The sequence below is a fragment of the Camponotus floridanus genome, unplaced genomic scaffold (assembly GCF_003227725.1).
Source record: "Camponotus floridanus strain SB8 unplaced genomic scaffold, Cflo_v7.5 scaffold104, whole genome shotgun sequence".
Taxonomy (NCBI): domain Eukaryota; kingdom Metazoa; phylum Arthropoda; class Insecta; order Hymenoptera; family Formicidae; genus Camponotus; species Camponotus floridanus.
This window is the reverse complement of record NW_020229220.1, coordinates 371293-392690: the sequence shown is the minus strand read 5'-3', so window position 1 is coordinate 392690 and position 21398 is coordinate 371293. Positions and strand designations below refer to the sequence as shown.

General features: G+C 29.6%; 2 protein-coding genes across 4 annotated transcripts; one reads left to right on the top strand and one right to left on the bottom strand.

The window, feature by feature from the left end:
- Nucleotides 1-8446: 8446 nt before the first annotated feature.
- On the bottom strand, nucleotides 8447-11544 carry LOC105254011 (regulator of microtubule dynamics protein 1). The gene is made up of 7 exons (XM_011262436.3): nucleotides 11265-11544; nucleotides 11008-11177; nucleotides 10620-10847; nucleotides 10118-10291; nucleotides 9580-9794; nucleotides 9274-9512; nucleotides 8447-8831 (listed from the first exon to the last, which is right to left on the bottom strand). Exons 3-7 carry the CDS (start codon nucleotides 10802-10804, stop codon nucleotides 8565-8567), a joined length of 1080 nt encoding a protein of 359 aa, XP_011260738.1. The 5' UTR covers nucleotides 10805-10847; nucleotides 11008-11177; nucleotides 11265-11544; the 3' UTR covers nucleotides 8447-8564.
- Nucleotides 11545-19028: 7484 nt separating this feature from the next.
- LOC105253966 (charged multivesicular body protein 2a) lies at nucleotides 19029-21076 on the top strand. 3 transcript variants are annotated; one of them, XM_011262367.3, is made up of 5 exons: nucleotides 19029-19148; nucleotides 19765-19936; nucleotides 20015-20190; nucleotides 20394-20528; nucleotides 20782-21076. In XM_011262367.3, the coding sequence occupies exons 2-5, from the start codon at nucleotides 19769-19771 to the stop codon at nucleotides 20984-20986; spliced, it is 684 nt and encodes a 227-aa protein (XP_011260669.1). In that variant the 5' UTR covers nucleotides 19029-19148; nucleotides 19765-19768; the 3' UTR covers nucleotides 20987-21076. The 3 variants fall into 3 exon arrangements, with proteins under 3 accessions (XP_011260669.1, XP_011260668.1, XP_011260670.1); XM_011262366.3 differs by having other exon boundaries at nucleotides 19074-19176; XM_011262368.3 differs by having other exon boundaries at nucleotides 19092-19247.
- Nucleotides 21077-21398: the final 322 nt, after the last annotated feature.

Genomic DNA, 21398 nt, shown 5'->3' with positions numbered 1-21398 from the left:
GACAGCAACTAATTCAGAATATATATGTACCTAGGATGTTCCTAAAATGAGCGTAAAATTTCGGAAAATAAATCTTGAGATAATTTTTTGAAAAATATTTCATATATATCAATATTCCAAATAACATATTTGTTAGTTACAGGATATTCAAGATTTAAAAAATAAAGTTATTTTAGAATACATATTTTGATAAAAAAAATTAAACAAAGTAGGATTGCTAGAAATGACCAATTCAATGATATACATATATACATGAATCTATCTATATTATTCTCATTCATTATTCTCATGATTAATGAATATATATAGAAAATATATAGAAAAAAATCAGTTATACAAATAATTGTTCTAACACTGTGATTCCTTAAATCTTCAATTACGATAAAATAAAGTATTTAGTATCATTAGTTTAATGCTGCTTTGAACATTCGTTGAGGCAAATTAAAGATCAATTCTTATATAATATTCGTTTATTTTTGTAATATCTGAGATTATCTAGATTGCAATTTTTTTATTATTATCAATATTAAATAGGACACAAATTTATAAATAGTAAAAATTATATGGCAAAATTATATAGTAAAATTTAAAATTTTGCATATAATCCAGTCAGGAATATATAGTTGATAAGATATAATATAAGATATTTTTCTTGTCTACATCTCTTCAAGAGGGTAAAGAGAGGTTTTATAGAATTCTCAAAACATGAGAATCTATATCTTGGTATACAGAGTGTCCCAAAAGTCTCGGACGCAAAATTAAGAAATGATTTCAAGCCTCATAACTCGAAAAGTACTCAATGCAGAAATATTTTTTTTTTGTGTTTTGAAAAGCTCTCGAGATAAGCTACACGAATATGTAATAAAAATAAGGAGTTCCATTTAAGAAATTGAAGGTTACGTCACCTTCAAATGACTCTCCAAGGTCAAATCATTGCCACTATCTGATGGCCCCCTTCAAGCCTTTCATACAACTTTTGTCTGAAACATTTCTTTTTAAAGTGCATAGTTTATGAAATATTCGATTGGTCCGGGACTTTTGGGACACTCTGTATACACCAAGTAAAATATATGTATAAATGCCTTGTGCACGTTTAAAATTTTCGCAAACAATTAATGTTTATGAAATTTACGCATTACCATCTGTGTTTGGCTCTTAATCGCTCGTTTCTTAATTATCATGTTATTAAATACATAGAGCCGAATTCTTTATCAATTTATATATAATATAAGATTGAATTAACATCAAAAAATGTTGAAGTAAAGTTATAAAAATTATAGTTTATATTAGTTAAATTAGTTTATATTAGTTAAATTAGTTTATATTAGTTAAATTCTTTTCAATTTATAATTAACTAAATATGCAATGCGTAAGATGTTTTATGAAGTTTGTTTCAAAAAATGTTTCAAAATTAATACTCTGACAATAATTGCAATGAGTATATAATATTTAGTTTCTAGCTTTTAGTATGTGGTACCTTAGTATGTGTACTTAATATTTATTTTAGTTTATTTTTTATTTTAGTTTAGCTAGACAGAAAATGTTTTTTATTATTGTATTTATATTTAAATTTCATATAAATATTATATATAAATATAAATATTTTATATAAAAATTTCATATAAAATATTTTATATTACTATTCCATATAAATATTTATATTAATATTTTTGTTTTATTTTTTTTCAAAGAAAATAAATACTATATATACCTTCACTTTTGGATATTCATAATATCTTCAATTTTCTAATAAACCAGCATACATATTCTCTTATTGATAATATAGTTATATTAAAACATTATATAGCGCGCACATTTATACTACGTAATATAATTCAAGAAAAAAATATACAAGATGTAACTGAAAAAACATACATGTAGTACACCATTAGATATAAAACAATTCAAATCTTGAACCCCTTTTTCTAAGCTTTGCTTCCGTTTTTATATGATATTAAAATTAGCTACTCAATACCTATAGCAAAAAATAAAAAAGATAGGACAGACGGGATCGAAGAACAGCGAAATGATCCGTCTGTAGAGAGACAGACTATAGAGAGGATTTGATTAACTAATTTTAATATCCGTGTAAAAACAAAAAAATTTAAATAAAATAGTAGCTCCGAATTTTCCAATTTGGATTGTTGTCTTGTATCTGTCCAGATAGCAAGCACACGTCATTTTGACGTTTCAAATCATTCACTGACTATTCTCGACGTCATGAATTGACGTTTTTATGACGTAAAAGTGATGGTCTAATGTCACAGATTCTTAACGTCATAACATGTGCCGCATTTTGACGTCATAAAACGTACCATATTTTGACGCCTTTTTCGTAATAATGTATTTAACAGGGGGAAGTAACGCGTTACTTCTAACGTTACCGTTATAGTTACTTTTTTTTGGTAACGGACTAGTAACGGCGTTACATTTTTTTCTGTAATTGTAACAATAACGTAATAACATTTTTTTTTAGTAACGATAACGAATTGAACAATTACATTTACCGTTACTTTTCATATTTTGAAAATACTTATGACATCGTATTTATGTCATATTCAATTTTTAGTCATCGACCGACATTCATATAAAATTCAATAATACTTCAGATGAAATTTATTACTCTGAGAAGTGTCTGCGAAGCTGACACGACAATCTACGAATTTCAAAAAAATACTGAGTTCTGATAGCACTTTTAATAGTTCTATAGTACCTGATAAAAATTAAAAAAAGTTTCGCATTCCTTATGTTAAAAAATCGAAAAAATGTCGTGCTAACTTCGCAAATCTAGCACACTTTCCCCTAAAGAACCAAACCGTGTTGAATATTCTTACTTTTATTAAGAGTTCCCCGAGTTTCCCGAGTTTTGCTATAACCTATATATGCAATTTCAGATCGATATTCCAAAAATTAATAATTTTTTATGAATTTTTAGTGTTCTTGACCAGTACGACACTTAGTGAAAATGTGTCATGCTGATGATTTTCCCCAGTTTTAACGGCAATTTTGGACAGTTCTATAAAAGTTCTATCCTTTAGAAATATTTTTACGCAGAGTTCTGACCGTTTACTATTTTATAAATAATTATTTAGTAAATAAAAAATTTGTTGCTTTTATTAATATTTTAATAAAAAAATATTACCAAAGTAAATTTTTTATTTAATCCTATCTTGTTTTAACATTAAAAATAACGAGAAAAAAAACGAATCGTTTTGAAATAACGATAACGGTAACTACTAGGTAGCAAGCACATTTTGACGTTCCAAACTGGTCATTTTTGGTCATATGTCATCAAAATGACTGATTTGTTACATGACTTTATATTGACGTTTTGATATAACATTATTTTGACGTCATTTTTCAGTCATGAAGTGACGATTATTTTATTATTAATATCATCGATCACATAAAAAAATCTTTTAAAATTTTTTATATAACATGACTTTCGCGATCAGACTTTAACAATTGTTAAAGTAAAATTCACTAAAACCAGTAAATTTCAATATAAAATCAATAAGAGATATTACTGATTGAAATAGTCAAAATTATTAACTGATTCTTTTAATAAAATATCACTGATTTAGAGTGGTGTACTTATAACTGCTCTAATCAGTGACTAATCATTTACTGTTTTTTAGTGATAATGCACTAATTCACTTTTAGACAATGCTTTATTCGACAACACTATTAAATATATTATTATTAAATATATATTAATATATTTAATATATTATTATTAAATACATATTAATATATTAAATATATTATTATTAAATATATTATTATGAAATATATTAAATATATTATTGCTAAGAAAAAGAACGTCAAAATATGGGACATTTTATGACGTCAAAATGCGGTACATGTCATGACGTCAAGAATCTGTGACATTAGACCGTCACTTTTACGTCTTAAAAACGTCAATTCATGACGTCAAGAATAATCAGTGAATGACCAATTTGAAACGTCAAAATGACGTGTACTTGCTACCTGGATAGTTACTTTTAAAAATAAGTAACTACCCAGCAAACACCAAGTAACATTTATAACTGTTAGTTGTAATTTCCCACTCAACAATATAACATATCTGTTATGTAACAGTTATATTGTTGAGTGGGAAATTATAACTAACAGTTATATAACTGTTATTTGGTGGTAATAACAGTAACGAGTTACTTATTTTTACTCGGTAACGAGTAACGGTAACGAGTTACTTTTAAAAAGTAACTTTCCCATCCCTAGTATTTAATAGCGTTATCGAATAAAGCAGATTAACCGATTCGAGAGCATCATTGAACAATTATAGCCATTCTATTCTTCAGAAAAATCTCGGATCGATTAAACTGCTTTATTCGAAAACGCTGGAAAATGCAAATACGGTAAGAAAATAGGTCACAAGTTTTATATTTGTTATTATTATTTTATTTAAACGTAAATAAAAAAACTTACCTCTAATATCATATAAAATTTTAACAAATAATATCTTCCGTTGCCTGCGTTTTATAAAAATATATTTTGCCAATTAACTATATTATTAAAAAATGTGTATATTTTTGGCATTTTATTTACACTCGATTATAGCTAATATTTTCACTGCACTAATGTGCACTAATTTAATGAACACTTGAGTAGTTAAGCAACATAAGTCATGCACAGATAAACGCATGTGTCGAAAGAAAAATTGTTAAAGTCTGATCGCGAAAGTCATGTTATATAAAAAATTTTTAAAGATTTTTTTATGGGATCAATGTACTAACTAATCATATTAATAATAAAATAATCATCAGTTCATGACTGAAATATGACGTCAAAATAATGTTATATCAAGACGTCAATATAATGTCATGTAGCAAATTTTAACATATATGACTAAACATGATGAGTTTGGAATGTCCAAATGATGTGTGCTTATATTAGCAAGCTTTGCTCCTTTTTTGCTGCCCATTTGCTGTCAGGTTTTGCCAACAATCTTTAATAATCTCGGTTTTTGCCGCCAATTTGCTATCAAAATTTGTAATAACAACTCTTGTACGCAAATTGTGGCTTTTTTGGTGACAAGAATTTGTAGCAAGCCCTTGACAAAATCTGTTCGAGCAGACTTGGCTGCCCACAGGGCACAAAGACGTCTAAAAGACGACTAAAACTGGACATATTTTCGTCAAAGACGTCTTTTAGTTAGAAACAATAGTCGACGAAAAATCGACTAAAAGTCGGCTCATGACCCGAATTTAGTCACTAATCTGTCAAGCCAAAAAATGACTAAAAGATGACTAAAAGACGACTAAATCATATCATAATTTTTAAACGAAACATATATATTTCAATCCCTAAATAATAATATAATTTATCTATTTCATATAAAATTTTACATAAAAATTTTGTATAAAAATTTTATTTATACCCCAATAGCCAAGTCTGCTAAAGCAGATCTTGTCAGGGAATCTGTTAGAAATTGTTGTCGACAGAAAGATTACAGAATCGATGCAGGTTCTGATATATCATGTGATGTCGCCAGAATGTCAACAGAAATATAACAAAGCTTGTTAACATAATCAGTTACCAGATTGGCAGCAAAAATCGAACAGATTCTGCCGGCATAACTTAGTGGCAGATTGGTGGCAGAAATTGAACAGGATCTGTGCGATGCAATTTGACAACAGATTGTCGGCAAAAATCGAACAGGATCTGCGCATACAATCTCTGATAGCAGATTGATGGCAGAAATGGAACAGGATTTGCATGATTCGATAGTTCTTTCACTTACCGCTACGTGAGCTGTACTTTCTCGTAATTGAATTTCTGTCAGAAATATATATAAAGTCACGAATATGAATAAAAGACTAAAAATATAGTAATTATCATTTTAATTTTTCACTTTAATTTCTGATATCTGATACAAGCAAATGAGAGTCAGAATTCAGAATATTAAACTGATTGGAATCAATATAATATATGGAAAATTATTCATGCACTGGCTATTTGAGGCATAAAGCAAGAATTTAATTCTAAATAAATTACATCTCAAGTTTTACAAGTTACATTTACTTTATTATTAATTTAATTAAATAGAATTGAAATTAGTCCTTCGCTATATGAAATATAACTATGATATAACATATTACATATATGTCATTTTCTATAAGAAAATTCTAATTAACTTGCCGATAATATTATTATTTAGCACCTGTAATAATCAATTTTGTTGCATTTATATAATATTAATAAAAGTGCAAATCTTGTGAAATTTCTACTGTCCATTTGCCATCAGGTTGCATCCGCAGATTCTGTTCGGTTTCTGCGGACAATCTAACATCAAATTGCACGCGCAGATCCTGTTCGATTTCTGCTAACAGTCTGACATCAAGTCATGTTAGCATTGATAGCAGATCCTGCTCAGTTTCTGCCGACAATCTGATATCCGATTCTGTGAGCAGGTTCTGCTAGCAGATTAGAAGCAGAATGAGGACGCAGTAGATGTCATTCTGCTGACATGGTTTGATCAAATCTGTTGCCAGTCTGTCGACATACTGCTTACATTTTGCTTATTGGGTAATTTATACTTGCATATTGCACTTTACATCTTAAATAGATAATGAAAAATTATTTTCGTTTATTCGCCGGACATTTACTTGTCCGACTTATAAAATCAATTTAATATCTGAAACCCGTGCTTTAGATCAGAAATTAAATTGAACAATACATTTTTAATCTTATTTGTTATCTTTTGCAAATTTTATATAATTCTCATAACTGAAACTTAAACACGAGAAAGATAGCGCATCGCACGTCGCGTAGCGGTAAACGAACGAACTAATACATGCTTGCGTGTTTTGACCTCCAAGACCGGACATCCAAATTGTGGACGTCCAAATATTGACCGTTAATGGATGTCTTAAATCGGATGTACGATAGACTTTTATTTTATGTCCATGGACGTGCGGACGTAAAATGGACATAAAATGAATGTCCATAGAATGTCCTGTGTTGTCTGGGTTTAAACGTACAAATTCTAGACTTTAAAAGGTCGACGAAAGGACGTCTTGTTTTAGTCGTCTTTTCGACTTAGAAAAGACATCTTTTCGTCGTCTTTTAGTATTTTGTGCCCTGTGGGACTGGATATTTATTAAGATTACTGTTTTTTTTTTAACTATACTGTTTTTGCTTGAATTTTTTTTCAAAAAAAGTATTTCTTTCGAGATATTTTAAATAGACATTTGAAATAGATTCGTATATATAATGATTTCCTCTGGATCAGTTTAGGACAATGAAAAAGATATTTTAAACTTCCAGTGGATATTATTGGGATTTAATTTTGTTACGTAAATCATCCCAAGGATATATCTATTTTTGGATCTTGGATTTATCTATTTTCTCCTAAGGATAACGGGAAAGCAGACATTCAAATATCCTCAGTATATCCTAAATATGTCCTAAATATGTCCTAAGGTTTTACACAGATATCTTTCGAATTAAGTTTTTGAAGTATATCCGGTGGTCATATCTATAGGATCAACTTTTGCTCTGCAGGAATATCTTAGAAACATTCTAGAGCATCTTGAACATATTTAGAATAATTCTGAAATTATCTCAGGACATCCTGAATATATTTAGGATGAACCTGAGGATCTTGTTCTATCTGGGCTTTCATTTGATGATAAATAAATTTCAAAATTGAAAAAAGAAATATTTATTGGTGGCGGTATTTTTAAAAATTAAAAAAATAAAAAATTTTTTTGTCATTGTTATAAAGTACTCTTGAAATTATTTAATTTAATTGAAAAATTTTGTCTATTTCTTATAGTTCCAGAGATATTCATTTAGATAGGAAAAAACCGATTTTTTTTAAAAGAGGTATTTTACCCCCTAAACGCGTATGCATAAACAAAAAATACGTGTCTATTATTTCTGTATAGAAAACAACATTAAAAGCTCATTAAAATCGAAAAGGACACTTCCGTGCGTCTCCTTGTCAGTTATATACATTTTTAATTTTTTTTAAATTTAAATTATTCTTTTATCATTTTTTCGCAAATTAAAATATCGCAAATATTTATAATTAAATATAAATATTTAAAAATGGGAGGATAAGAAAAACTGAAGATTCATGAATGTATGAAAATATTTGAATACATTAAATAATTTGTTTACGCTTTATTGCATTATTTTTATTAGGAAATAGATAATAAAAAGATAAAATCATAAGTATAATGATAGTAAATTTACAATTTTCTTAAAAATGTATAATATAAAGCACAATATGCCCAACAAAATGACAAAATTTTAAAACATTCTTAATATCTAAATTTGTTTAATAAAACATTTCATACTATTGTAATTTTTTACCAAAAAAGACATATAACTATTTTAATTTAATATAAAAGTTTGTTATGATAAAATTATATATTTCTGTTCAACACATTTAACTTTAAAATTGCTTGTACATTTTCTTTATCTTCTCTCTCTATTCTTTTCTTATATTCTATGAATTATTTACGTATATTACGCGATTAATATATTTAGAACATATGAATAGATCCAGATCCAGATCTATTAAAACTTTTATGCTACTGATGATATTTTGAATATTTGGTAAGAAGTTGACGAGCATCGTTTTGTATTTTTTCATCATCTTTGCTCACAACTGAAAAGTCGCAAATTTTCTCCAGCCAATTGCAAGCCAATTCATACTTGCTCAAAGCTATATAACATTTGCTTAGAAATAATTGATTTTCCAGATTTACTTCGATTGAAAAATTTTCTGCCTTCTGGAAGCTATCAATTGCATCTTCATATGAGGCACTTGGTGGCTCCGAGAATAATGTTGCAGCGACCTTATTATCACAACAAAACCAGCAGAAAAAATCAGTGTTATATGAGATCCTACATTAAAAGCATTTTCTTTTAATGCGATAGAGAAAAGATCGAGAAAAGAGATTACTATAAATATTATATATTCAAGTAAATAAGGATGAAATTGAAAATTTTTATCAAAATATAAGATCTATTTAAAATATAAGACTAGAATAAAATGAAAAATTAGACTTTATTTAATATAAGATCTACTTAAAAATTAAACAAAGAATATAATTTACTTATGTATTTGTTTTTTTTTTTATTTTTAAAGATATTAATTAGATATAATTATATTTAAAAGCTGTCTCAATGTTATAATGAGAAGAAAATTGATTCAAAATTAATTACAATCGAAAGAAAATGCATTTAATGAGAAATTTTTTATTTAATAATTATGCTATTAAATCATAAAATGTATACCTTTCTTTCAATCCAACTTAAGTTAGCCACCTCATATTTGAATCTACCAAGTAAATGATGTAGATCAGCATCATTTGGACTTATTTCTAAGGCCTTCATTACATGCTCCTTGAAACGATAACCGTTTTTTATTTTCTCTGTTATTGGCAAAAATTCACCATATACACCCACGAGTATAGCATACCATTTATGCAAATATGCATTTGATACATTAAGAAGCTTTTCACATGCATTAATACCTAGGAAGATAAATATTTTAATTAAGTATTTTAAAGATTTGATTTGTGCACAAATTCAATTACACACCTGCACAAATTGTAACTTTTTTTGCATTTGGGTCAATAATACAGTGCGAATATTTGTAACAACTTCTGGCATACCTCCAAACTATATCTACATTATCTGGATAACTGTCTGTAAAGCTTTGTAATTTGAGATAATCATCTTCTTCATATCCCCCATGATGATAATGTATATCAAAAATGGAAAAGTCTAATCCAAAATAGGTGGCTTCAATTGCCCTGCATCACTAAGCATATAATACATCTTTTCCTTTTGAGATTTGAAAATTTGTGATTATTGTAACAAAAAGAAAAAGCTAAAGCTTTGTGCAAACATGGATCCTTTTAGAAAATTTATCCATTAATCTAGTGTCCAAATATTGTCTAAATAGAATAATTTTTTATCTAAAGCAGTCTATTTGAATGACTAAACTTGTTTTTCCAAAATTTTTTGAAATAAATAAAGGTACTAATTGCACTTATAACTATAAAAAAATCTTTGTAAGTCGAATTAATAATTCTAATGTAAACAAAGCAAATAATAAATGTATTAATAAACTGACCTATTTTCAATGTCACTTATATTATTTTCACTGTCTGAGCAATCAAAAAATTCATCATCTATATCTGTAGCTGCTATTGAAAAGCGATCAGTATCATTCTCTGTTGTAGTAAGTGTATTATCATTATCACGTTTACGACTAAGTTTCTTCTTTCTCTGTTGATTTTGTTGTATTCTAAAATAAGATAAAGAACATATAGTATTTTGTAATCAATTCTCAATTAGCAATGGAATATTTTTAAATATTTGATTCCTCCTAATTTTATCAATGTGTAATTAATCATTCTGATAAAAAAAATGTTATAGAAATATAAATCCTCAAATAATATCTTTCAAATATGAATATTGAAAATTACAATTTCTGCAAAATAGAAAAAGTCTCTTCAAACATCTAATCAATATATAATTAATATAATATTTGATTGAAAATATTTTAGATATATATCCCCTTCATACGTTATTCAAAATATTAGTCAATAAGAGGTAATTATATTTATTATTACCTCAATCTTTCCAATTCTGTTTGTAACTCCGTGAGACGACGGTCAACTTCATCTAAGTGAGCGTTTTTCATAGCATGTTGTTGTTTTTCCAAAACTTTTTGGTAAATAAAGATACTAGCCGCACTTATAACACCGATAGTTGCTCCAATAGCAGCAGCGATTAAATGAGTTTGCAATTGACTCATTTTTTGACTATCAGAACTTTTACTTAAAAATAGCTGTTATGTTCTAAAAACAAAAAGTACATACATACATACATATATATATATATATTACATACAATTATTTTTATACAATATTATACAATTATGTAGGTATAGATTTATAAATTAATTAATAATCTTACTTAAAATCTTATAATTACTTAAAAATATAATCTTATAATTACTTAAAAATCGTTTTGAGAGAATCTTAAAAGTTGGGTCTCTAAAGATTCTGATACGTATATTTGTCAACATGTGTTTGTGAAATGTGACCTGGACAACACGAATTTGCCGCGTTTATTAAGTGACGTCACAATTTGTTAGAGTATCGTATCATATTTAAGCTCCTAGTGTACTGTGGAATAAAGAAATGCGTCTTTACGAATTGCTTTGTTAGATGAAGATTAATTAATCGTCATGTACTTCTATGTGACACATTTACCTTGAGAAGTGCCACGTGTTTTTGTTCTTCTACAGGAATACAATAGTGGCGCGCGTATCGTGCATATTGCTTGTCACGGTTAAAGGGCGACCGTGACATAACTGTCACGATATATAATACAAATTATCATTTTCTATCTCTTTTCCTTCCACTTTCTGTTTCTTTTTTTCTTTGTCTCTGATTTTCAAGGTTAAACCTGTAGAATTTTTACTTATTTATATAAAAAACATTTTTTTAATATATTCTACTATTCGAAGAGCTCTCTATATACGATCAAAACAGGAGCTAGAGAGAGAGAGATAGAGAGAGAATAAAAAAGGATGAAAGGAGGAAGGAAGAGTGGGGAAAGAGACTGAGAGAGAGAGAGAGAGAATGAACATAAAAAAGGACATGAAAACGGATAGAAACATAGGCCGGTATTCATAGTCCGATCTTACATTTAAGATCATCTTAAGAACTCATTCCACCAATCAATGGCTGCATTGTAGCTATTTGATTGGTTGAATGAGTTCTTAAGATGATCTTAAATATAAGACCGGATTATGAATACCGGCCACAGGCTAGAAATGGTTGCGTTCGATTGATAGCAAAGAACGAGCAAGAACGAGACGTAAGCGCTTACGTCTTGGGGTACTTCCCGATTCACGCATGATACGCATGAAGCGACAGAAAATGTATAATATGCGTGACATGAACTATATATTTTCTGTCACTTCATGCGCATCATACATGAATCGGAAAATATCCTTGGGTGTTTACGATAATCAATCGGATCTTTGATCGGATTGAACAGTGGTACTCAGCGATACACTTTCTAAATTACCCTAGACTAATCCGGATCAATGATGTGTCTCTGAAGTAATCGAATTAGATTAACAGTCATCGGAAGAAATTGCGATCGAGCTGATCGAAAAAATTGTAAAAAACATCATAAGAAATTATAAAAAATACTTTATTATTTTTTGAATTAATATATCTTTATTTATCAAATATATTAATAAACAAATGTATTTTACTGGAATAAGATGTTTTTTATAAAATAAGAATAAGTTAATCTAATTCGATTACTTCAGAGACACATCATTGATCCGGATTAGTCTAGGGAAATTTAGGAAGTCTATCGCTGAGTACCACTGCTCAGTCCGATCAGAGATCCGATTAATTGTCGTAAACACCCCTTGTTTCCTGCCATCAGCCTTCAGGCCGAAGTCCCATGGAGCGGAAATATTCAGCGGAACGCGCGGACCCAACCCGACCAATCACAGTCATTCCGTTTCTTTTCCGACGCTTTTTCTATTTTCCTAATGTCCCATGGAGCGGAATAAGCGGAAATAAATCAGGCGGAATGATAAAGAAGATCGCTTTTTTATGTTATTTTCAATATTTATAATAATTAGAATAATATTTTATACAAATAAAATAATATATGATAAAGTAATTAACAATAAAATTGTTATTAACAATAATATTGTTTTTTCTGTAAAATATTTTTAACATAAATGTAGAATTATTTTACGATTGGTTGAAATATAATTCCGCTATCACGTTTATCGCTTAATGGGACATTAGGAGAAATACATCAGCGAAAACATAACCGCATCTTTACAGATAATGCAATTAATAATTTATAAATAGACAACTTTAGAATATTCTCTGTTTTCATATTACAGATCTTTATCTCACCAATTAAGTTTCCGAGCAAAGATACTTATAATGCTGCAAGAATTGCGGTTAGAATAAATTATCCATTATCATTCCACAGATTTCAGTGGTAAAATTATAGCGGAATGGTTCAAAAAGAAACGGAATGACTATGATTGGTCGGGTTGGCTCCGCGCGTTCCGTTCCGCTGAATATTTCCGCTCTATGAGACTCCGGCCTCAGCAAAAAAAATTGCTCTCTATAATGAAATTTTAAGGAAACTTAAAGCTATAGCACATACTTTCCATAAAACATAACAGTAAGGTTTCGACCAATCGCATTGCTCAATTTGGCCGTCTGTAAAAGTCATTCTACAATGGCCGTAGCATAAGGTTGTAAGACTCAAGGAATTGACCAATCACAGTCAAGTATTAGGAGAATACTCGACTGTGATTGGTCAATTTCTTGAGTCTTACGTCTTACAACCTTATGCTACGGCCATTGTAAAATGGCCTTAAAGCAATATTTTGATTGGTTCTTCAGCTTACGTTTACGTTTACGTTTATGATTGTGGCAATTCATGTGCGAAAGCCTTTAGGGCCTATCCAGACAAACTTGCATAGGTGCATATGCCACAGACTTCTATAATACACTAGACTGCTAGGCTCGTTATATATGCCCCACCTAGCGTGTACCCCGAAAGTATGTATACATAGGCACTCAAAGGTGGCAGACTGAGTTACCGATTGGAATGCGACTAATATTTTATAGTCCTACGACTATGGATTACTGAGTGAGATATGATATATATACTATATATCGTCGTTGTTCCATTTATGTATGTATAAATTAAACGGGCAAAATAAATTAAAGTGCATAGGTATATATGGATATATATATATATATATATATATATATATATATATATATATCCATAATAATGACAATAAGATGCGTGGTGCAAGGATGCACAAATATATATAAGAAAGGATGTGGTATACATTTTTTAATATATTGTATTAATATTATATTAATTCGAACTTAAAAATATTTTATTAATTATTATAACATTTTTATGTATTAATTATTATAACATTTTTAAAAACATGTGCTGATTGTTGTGCACGACGTTTTTTATGAAAAATAAAACTAAAAAAAATGATATAACCTAACATAACCTCAAGTGCATTTTTATATAAAATAATCTAATATTAATAATATTTTTTTATATTATTATCATTTTTTAAATATAAACATTAGAAAAATGTTGACAAATTATAATACAATAATACATTTCACTTGACGATCGATATATGTACATAGCAGACGACACATTCCAATCGGTTATTCAGTTATGTATAAGATATACATTATGTACTGGTACGTCTAGGGAATCAAGGTTAGCAGTCTAGTATATATATAGAAGTCTGTGGCATATGCATAACATAAGACCATATGGACCAATGAGCTTCGAGTATTATGTTATGTAAGTCAATATAGCGATTTAATACTCGATGCTCATTGGTCCATATGGTCTTATGCATATGCACCTATGCAAGTTTGTCTGGATAGGCCCTTAGGGCTATCGCACACGAAATTGCATAGCTGCATGTGCATAGCATAAGACCATATGGACCAATGAGCATCGAGTATTAAGTCGCCATATTGACTTACATAACATAATATTCGATGCTCATTGGTCCATATCGTCTTATGCTATGCACATGCAAGCTATGCAATTTTGTGTGCGATAGGCTTTACACAGTGTCGACTTGTAGCTGGAACGATTTTAGCTTTCTTATTTTGCCACTAGAGTGCAGGACAGTCACTTTTAATAGTTGTCACTAGGTCTAAATTTTCAGAACGTTCCCACACAACATTATGTCGTCTTAAAGACGTCTAGATGTCTTTAAGTCGTCTTTTTAGCGAATATAAAAGTTTGGTTATCTTCTATCACGCAATACCATTCTTAAAAAAAATTAATGATACCAAATATGAAATGTTATGTTGGCACTCACTGGGGTGCTACAAAACGACGACACAGGCGAACACAGCATTTTTGCTGTGTACGATTGTGTCGACTTGTGTCGTAGTTGGAAAGCACCTGTATCGACACTGTAGCGACACAGTGTCGCCTGTGTTGCTTGCTGGAAAGCACCCATTGTCACGTCTCAGTGACTTACTTTTCCCCTAGATACCTCGGTTCTAGAGTAAAGTGCGCTCTCTTTATTTTCAAGGCAATCTGCTTACACCGGCTATACCTTGGGGATGCCGAGAGCGAGGATCTGACTTATCGATAACGGAAAAATTGTAGAAGCCGCGAAACTTTAAGATGAGATTATATACGTGTATACTAAATATTTATTAGAATGGAATTTCAAAATTCTCTATCAAATACATTAATTGATCGATATCAATATCATCCGAGATATAGTGAGCTATGAACTCTAATAAGATTTCGAGAATTTGAGTTTGCTCTTATTCTTTGATATCGACGGAATCGAGAGATATCACGATATTCCCTGGTTATTTTTCCCGCTCTATGTCTTTTCTTTTTAGAATTTAGTCGTGAGTTCACCATTGATTGAGGAAATTAGTGGATATTTTCTTTTGTTGATGTTACTATCTGATTAGCGTCAGCTCAAGTGATCGAATTTTACAATAACGAAAAAGATATATTTCTTTTTATTTAGTTCAACTAAAACGTCAGTAATTTACAAGGATATGGATGTCTCCGGCATGACGGAGGATGCCCGGAGACGACGGGACTCTTAAGATGGAGTAACGTTAGGATGATAGAGTTTGTATAAGGAAATTAGGATGCATCCGGCATGACAGAGGATGCCCGGAAGCGACAGAAAAAGGGAGAGAGAACAAGAAGGTTTTCAGGCGGCACCGAGAAGATGCTGTTTCCCTGTATGAGGAAAGACGTTTGAGTTGAATGCAGTAGATTATATAATTTCAAATTTCGTTTATATATTCCGTGAAACGCCGATTAACGAATTAATTTAGGAAATTAGGATGCCTCCGGCATAACAGTGGATGTCCGGAGACGATGGAAATCGAGGGTCGGCTAAACTACCCCAATAGCCAAGTCTGCTAAAGCAGATCTTGTCAGGGAATCTGTTAGAAATTGTTGTCGACAGAAAGATTACAGAATCGATGCAGGTTCTGATATATCATGTGATGTCGCCAGAATGTCAACAGAAATATAACAAAGCTTGTTAACATAATCAGTTACCAGATTGGCAGCAAAAATCGAACAGATTCTGCCGGCATAACTTAGTGGCAGATTGGTGGCAGAAATTGAACAGGATCTGTGCGATGCAATTTGACAACAGATTGTCGGCAAAAATCGAACAGGATCTGCGCATACAATCTCTGATAGCAGATTGATGGCAGAAATGGAATAGGATTTGCATGATTCGATAGTTCTTTCACTTACCGCTACGTGAGCTGTACTTTCTCGTAATTGAATTTCTGTCAGAAATATATATAAAGTCACGAATATGAATAAAAGACTAAAAATATAGTAATTATCATTTTAATTTTTCACTTTAATTTCTGATATCTGATACAAGCAAATGAGAGTCAGAATTCAGAATATTAAACTGATTGGAATCAATATAATATATGGAAAATTATTCATGCACTGGCTATTTGAGGCATAAAGCAAGAATTTAATTCTAAATAAATTACATCTCAAGTTTTACAAGTTACATTTACTTTATTATTAATTTAATTAAATAGAATTGAAATTAGTCCTTCGCTATATGAAATATAACTATGATATAACATATTACATATATGTCATTTTTATGTATTTTCTATAAGAAAATTCTAATTAACTTGCTGATAATATTGTTATTTAGCATCTGTAATAATCAATTTTGTTGCATTTATATAATATTAATAAAAGTGCAAATCTTGTGAAATTTCTGCTGTCCATTTGCCATCAGGTTGCATCCGCAGATTCTGTTCGGTTTCTGCGGACAATCTAACATCAAATTGCACGCGCAAATCCTGTTCGATTTCTGCTAACAGTCTGACACCAAGTCATGTTAGCATTGATAGCAGATCCTGCTCAGTTTCTGCCGACAATCTGATATCCGATTCTGTGAGCAGGTTCTGCTAGCAGATTAGAAGCAGAATGAGGACGCAGTAGATGTCATTCTGCTGACATGGTTTGATCAAATCTGTTGCCAGTCTGTCGACATACTGCTTACATTTTGCTTATTGGGTAATAATGAATCCTTTTGGAGTAAAAACAGGAGAATGCAGAAGTCTCCGGCATGACAGAGGATGCCTGGAGAGATCTTAAATAAAGGAAGGAGGTACTCGACGCTTAACGGATGAGAGCTATATAATTTTAATTAATGATTATCTTGACGCTTGCCAGAATAAAATGATAAGGTATTACGATTTTATGCTGATTAGGAAAGGAATACTATCAGCGGCATGCCGGTGCTTGACAGTATTATTATTTATTCATTTAATCTTCTATTTCTTGTTTCTGGAGGTATAAAGAATGCAAGGAAGGTGAACGAACAATTGAATTTGAAAACGAGAGATTAAAAAATAAAGAATATAAAAGAATCTGGTACTTACCACTCCGAGATGAAATTCTGTTGATTGTAGTCGCCTTCGTATACGGGAAGTCTGGGTCTTTCCAAAAAAATGGACACGGTAGATATGCACAATTATAGCTCTTTATTCGAGGTCCACCGAGAGAAATAGCAAATTGACAAAAGTTAACTTAATTATTATTAATAGCTAGGATATACGAATAATAGCGATACTTGACAAAACGACTGGTAGCAAGTCCTTTCTACTGAATGGTTATTATTACTACTGTGTTTCGCGCCCGAAATCCGGGGTTTATATACTGGTAATTCCTTTGTTACTTGCATGATCTTTTGCTAAAGGAATTCTCGAGTAAGGTGATCTCTTCATCGGACCACGTCGTTCTCGGAAGCACCACCGAATTTCTTATCAATTGTTTAGACATAGATATCTTTTCATTGAAACGCGGCGGTGATCAAAGGGTAACGCGTGAATTTCATCGGAGATGTCGGTTGACGTCTCCAAAGAGACTGGTGTTTGACATATTTATGACTTCCTCTTTGATTACCTCGCGCAAAAGTTATTCGTTCTTAATTTTAATACTAATGTCTAACGCAATGGTATTGAGATTATAGAATCGTTATATGTATAACTTCCCTTATATTTTAGAAAAGATTTAGAAATATAACTCAATTTAGATAGAATATTCAAATTTAAGTTACAGCATATAAAGGAAATTATTTACACTGGTTGTGAATTAATAATGAGTTTAAATAAAGCATTTCAAAGAGTTAAAATGGTTTGGTAGTTATTCGTTTAAAGTTAATCCAATAATTTCCTTGAAATACCTTATTTACGTAATTATCGATTTTGGTCGCATTTATTTAAATCTAATTTTTAAATTTAATATGTATAAAAAGTCCTTATTATGTATTGATTAAGGGGTACATATTTTTTTTTTAATGTTTTCTCGTACGAGAACGCTCTTAACCGGTTAGGTCTTATGGCGATAAGGGGTACATAATTAATTAGCAGGTTAAATAACCGTGTATAATAGGAACGGTAAGCAAGTGTTGAATGTTATAATTCATATATTAAAATTAAAATCTATAGTAATAATGAATAAATTCGGATTATAATTAATGAAATTGAATATTCGCTCTTACTCCTTGGTTATAATAAAGAAGCAAGATGGATAAGCGAATAGTAACTAAATCTAGTAATTTTTAAAATGGCGGGACGTCACACCATAAGCATAAGAAAATGAACCAATTAATTTCTTATGCTTATGGTTATGCGCTTATGCAAAAGTGTGTGCTGCGGCCTTTAAAGGTCGCAGCACACACTTTTGCATAAGTGCATAACCATAAGCACAAGAAAATTGATTGGTTCATTTTCTTATGCATATACTTGAGGACCAATCAATTTCCTTATGCTTATGGTTATGCGCTTATGCAAAAGTGTGTGCTGCGGTCTTTAAGGCCCGATTCCACAACTCGAGTTAATCCGAGTTTAATACGTTAAACTGGGTCCTGATTGGTCCATTCACTACTTAAACTCAGATTAATTGGATTGTGGAACCGGACCTAAATCCGATGCGTACCGAAGCCCTGAAGCAGAATCGGACTGAAAACTTCGGTGGAAACTAGACCATTGTAGTTCTACGGATTTGACGTTTATGTGCGCATTCTGGATTAAATAATAATATGTAATAAATATATTAACAGGCTGAAAAAATATTGAAATAGTTTTTGATCAAAAACTTTGTACATAAAGAATGTAAAATCTCAAATATTTTCACTATTGTATTTTTAAAGTGACTCATAAAATATACATAACCTTTAACTTTTACATTTTAAAGTGACTCAAAATAATATAAAGTTTCAAATATTCAATGTTCTTTTGTATGGGATAATCTTTTTAGATTAGAAGTATCACACTAAAAAGAAATTTGAAATTCTTACGAAATTAATAAATATATACTACATATATATATATATGCTGTATATGAATTGATAACAAAAATTATTAAATAATAATATATAGGATACAGTATTTGAATATAGTAATACATTTATATTTATAATTATTTATAATTATATGTATTATAATTTTACTATAAATTAAAGTACATTTTCTAAAATATTTTATTTTTATATATATATGTATTTTTTTATCTTTTACTATATATTAATTCTATTATATATCAATTTAACATTTTTCTTAACCATGTATAATTTAGTATATTTATATTTTTATTATATTGATTTAATGAATAATTTGCCATATATTTCAGAATCATGGAATGGCTATTTGGCAAGCGTATAACTCCTGAGGAAATGCTCAGAAAAAATCAAAGAGCATTGAATAAGGCAATGCGAGATTTAGATAGAGAAAAAGTACGAATGGAACAACAAGAAAAGAAAATTATAGCTGATATAAAGAAACTTGCAAAGGATGGACAAATGGTAATCTCTCTCTCTCTCTCTCTTTTGTTATATATAATTATTTAATATTATTTCGACTTTTTTTAAAAATTGTTATAGGATGCTGTAAAAATTATGGCCAAAGATCTAGTTAGGACAAGACGTTATGTAAAAAAATTTATGCTGATGAAAGCAAATATTCAAGCAGTATCTTTGAAAATACAAACCTTACGTTCTCAAAATACAATGGCACAAGCTATGAAAGGCGTGACTAAAGCTATGCAAAACATGAATAAGTAAGCTATGCAAGATTGATGAATAAAAGATTAATATAATTTACCAAGTATTACACAGTTTATATATGTGGCAAATATTTTTATTGCAAATATTTATTTTATCTAATTTATTTGTGCATTTGTTAAACAAAACAATTTATATCTTTGTTTCTTAATATTATTAAGCGATATTTTTTATTTTTAGTTTTATTTTATTCTTACAGACAATTAAACTTACCACAAATACAAAAAATATTACAAGAATTTGAAAAACAGTCAGAGATAATGGATATGAAAGAAGAAATAATGAATGATGCAATAGATGATGCAATGGAAGATGAAGGCGATGAAGAGGAAAGGTATAAAAAAAATTTTAATATACATAAATATTCCTTATATCAATTATATAATATACATAAATATTCCTTATATCAATTATATAATATACATAAATATTCCTTATATCAATTATATAATATACATAAATATTCCTTATACCATACTAAAAAATTATTTAATATTTATCAATTAATTATAGATTAAAAACTATTTATAGGTAATATATTTTTTATTATTAAGAAGTAATGATATGTATCAATTATATTTTCACAGTGATGCCATAGTTGCTCAGGTATTGGACGAATTAGGTCTGCAATTGACGGATCAACTTTCTGGATTACCACAAGCATCTGGATCACTAAGTGTAGCTGGTTCCAAGCAGCCAGTTGCTGCTGCAGCAGGTAATGAGGAAGGAGGCAATCTTGCGGATGCTGATGCGGATTTACAAGCTCGACTCGAGAATTTACGACGTGAATAAATCGAGATTCAAAATGTTATAATTTAATAATGTACAAAAAATGTAAAAAGAATTTGCTTTATACTGGACATTAGATTTAAAGAAATAGCACTAATGGAGTACTCAAATGCTTGTATATTAATATAAGTATAAACTTAAAACAAATATTTCTCTTGTTTATATACGAATATTTGAGCTTTATGTTATATGCTTGAATTTTTTATAATAGCTTCTGTAGCAAATTTTTTTATAAATATCTAAGTTTCTAATATAGGTACGTGCAAAAATTATTGTATAATGTATAAGATATATATTTATTCCTATGTTTAATCAATATGTTTAAAAAATTGTCTTTTTTAACCTTAATTTATATTTATATTTTATAATGTTTTATTTAGATATTTGCTATATGTATAAATACATATGCTCTCCT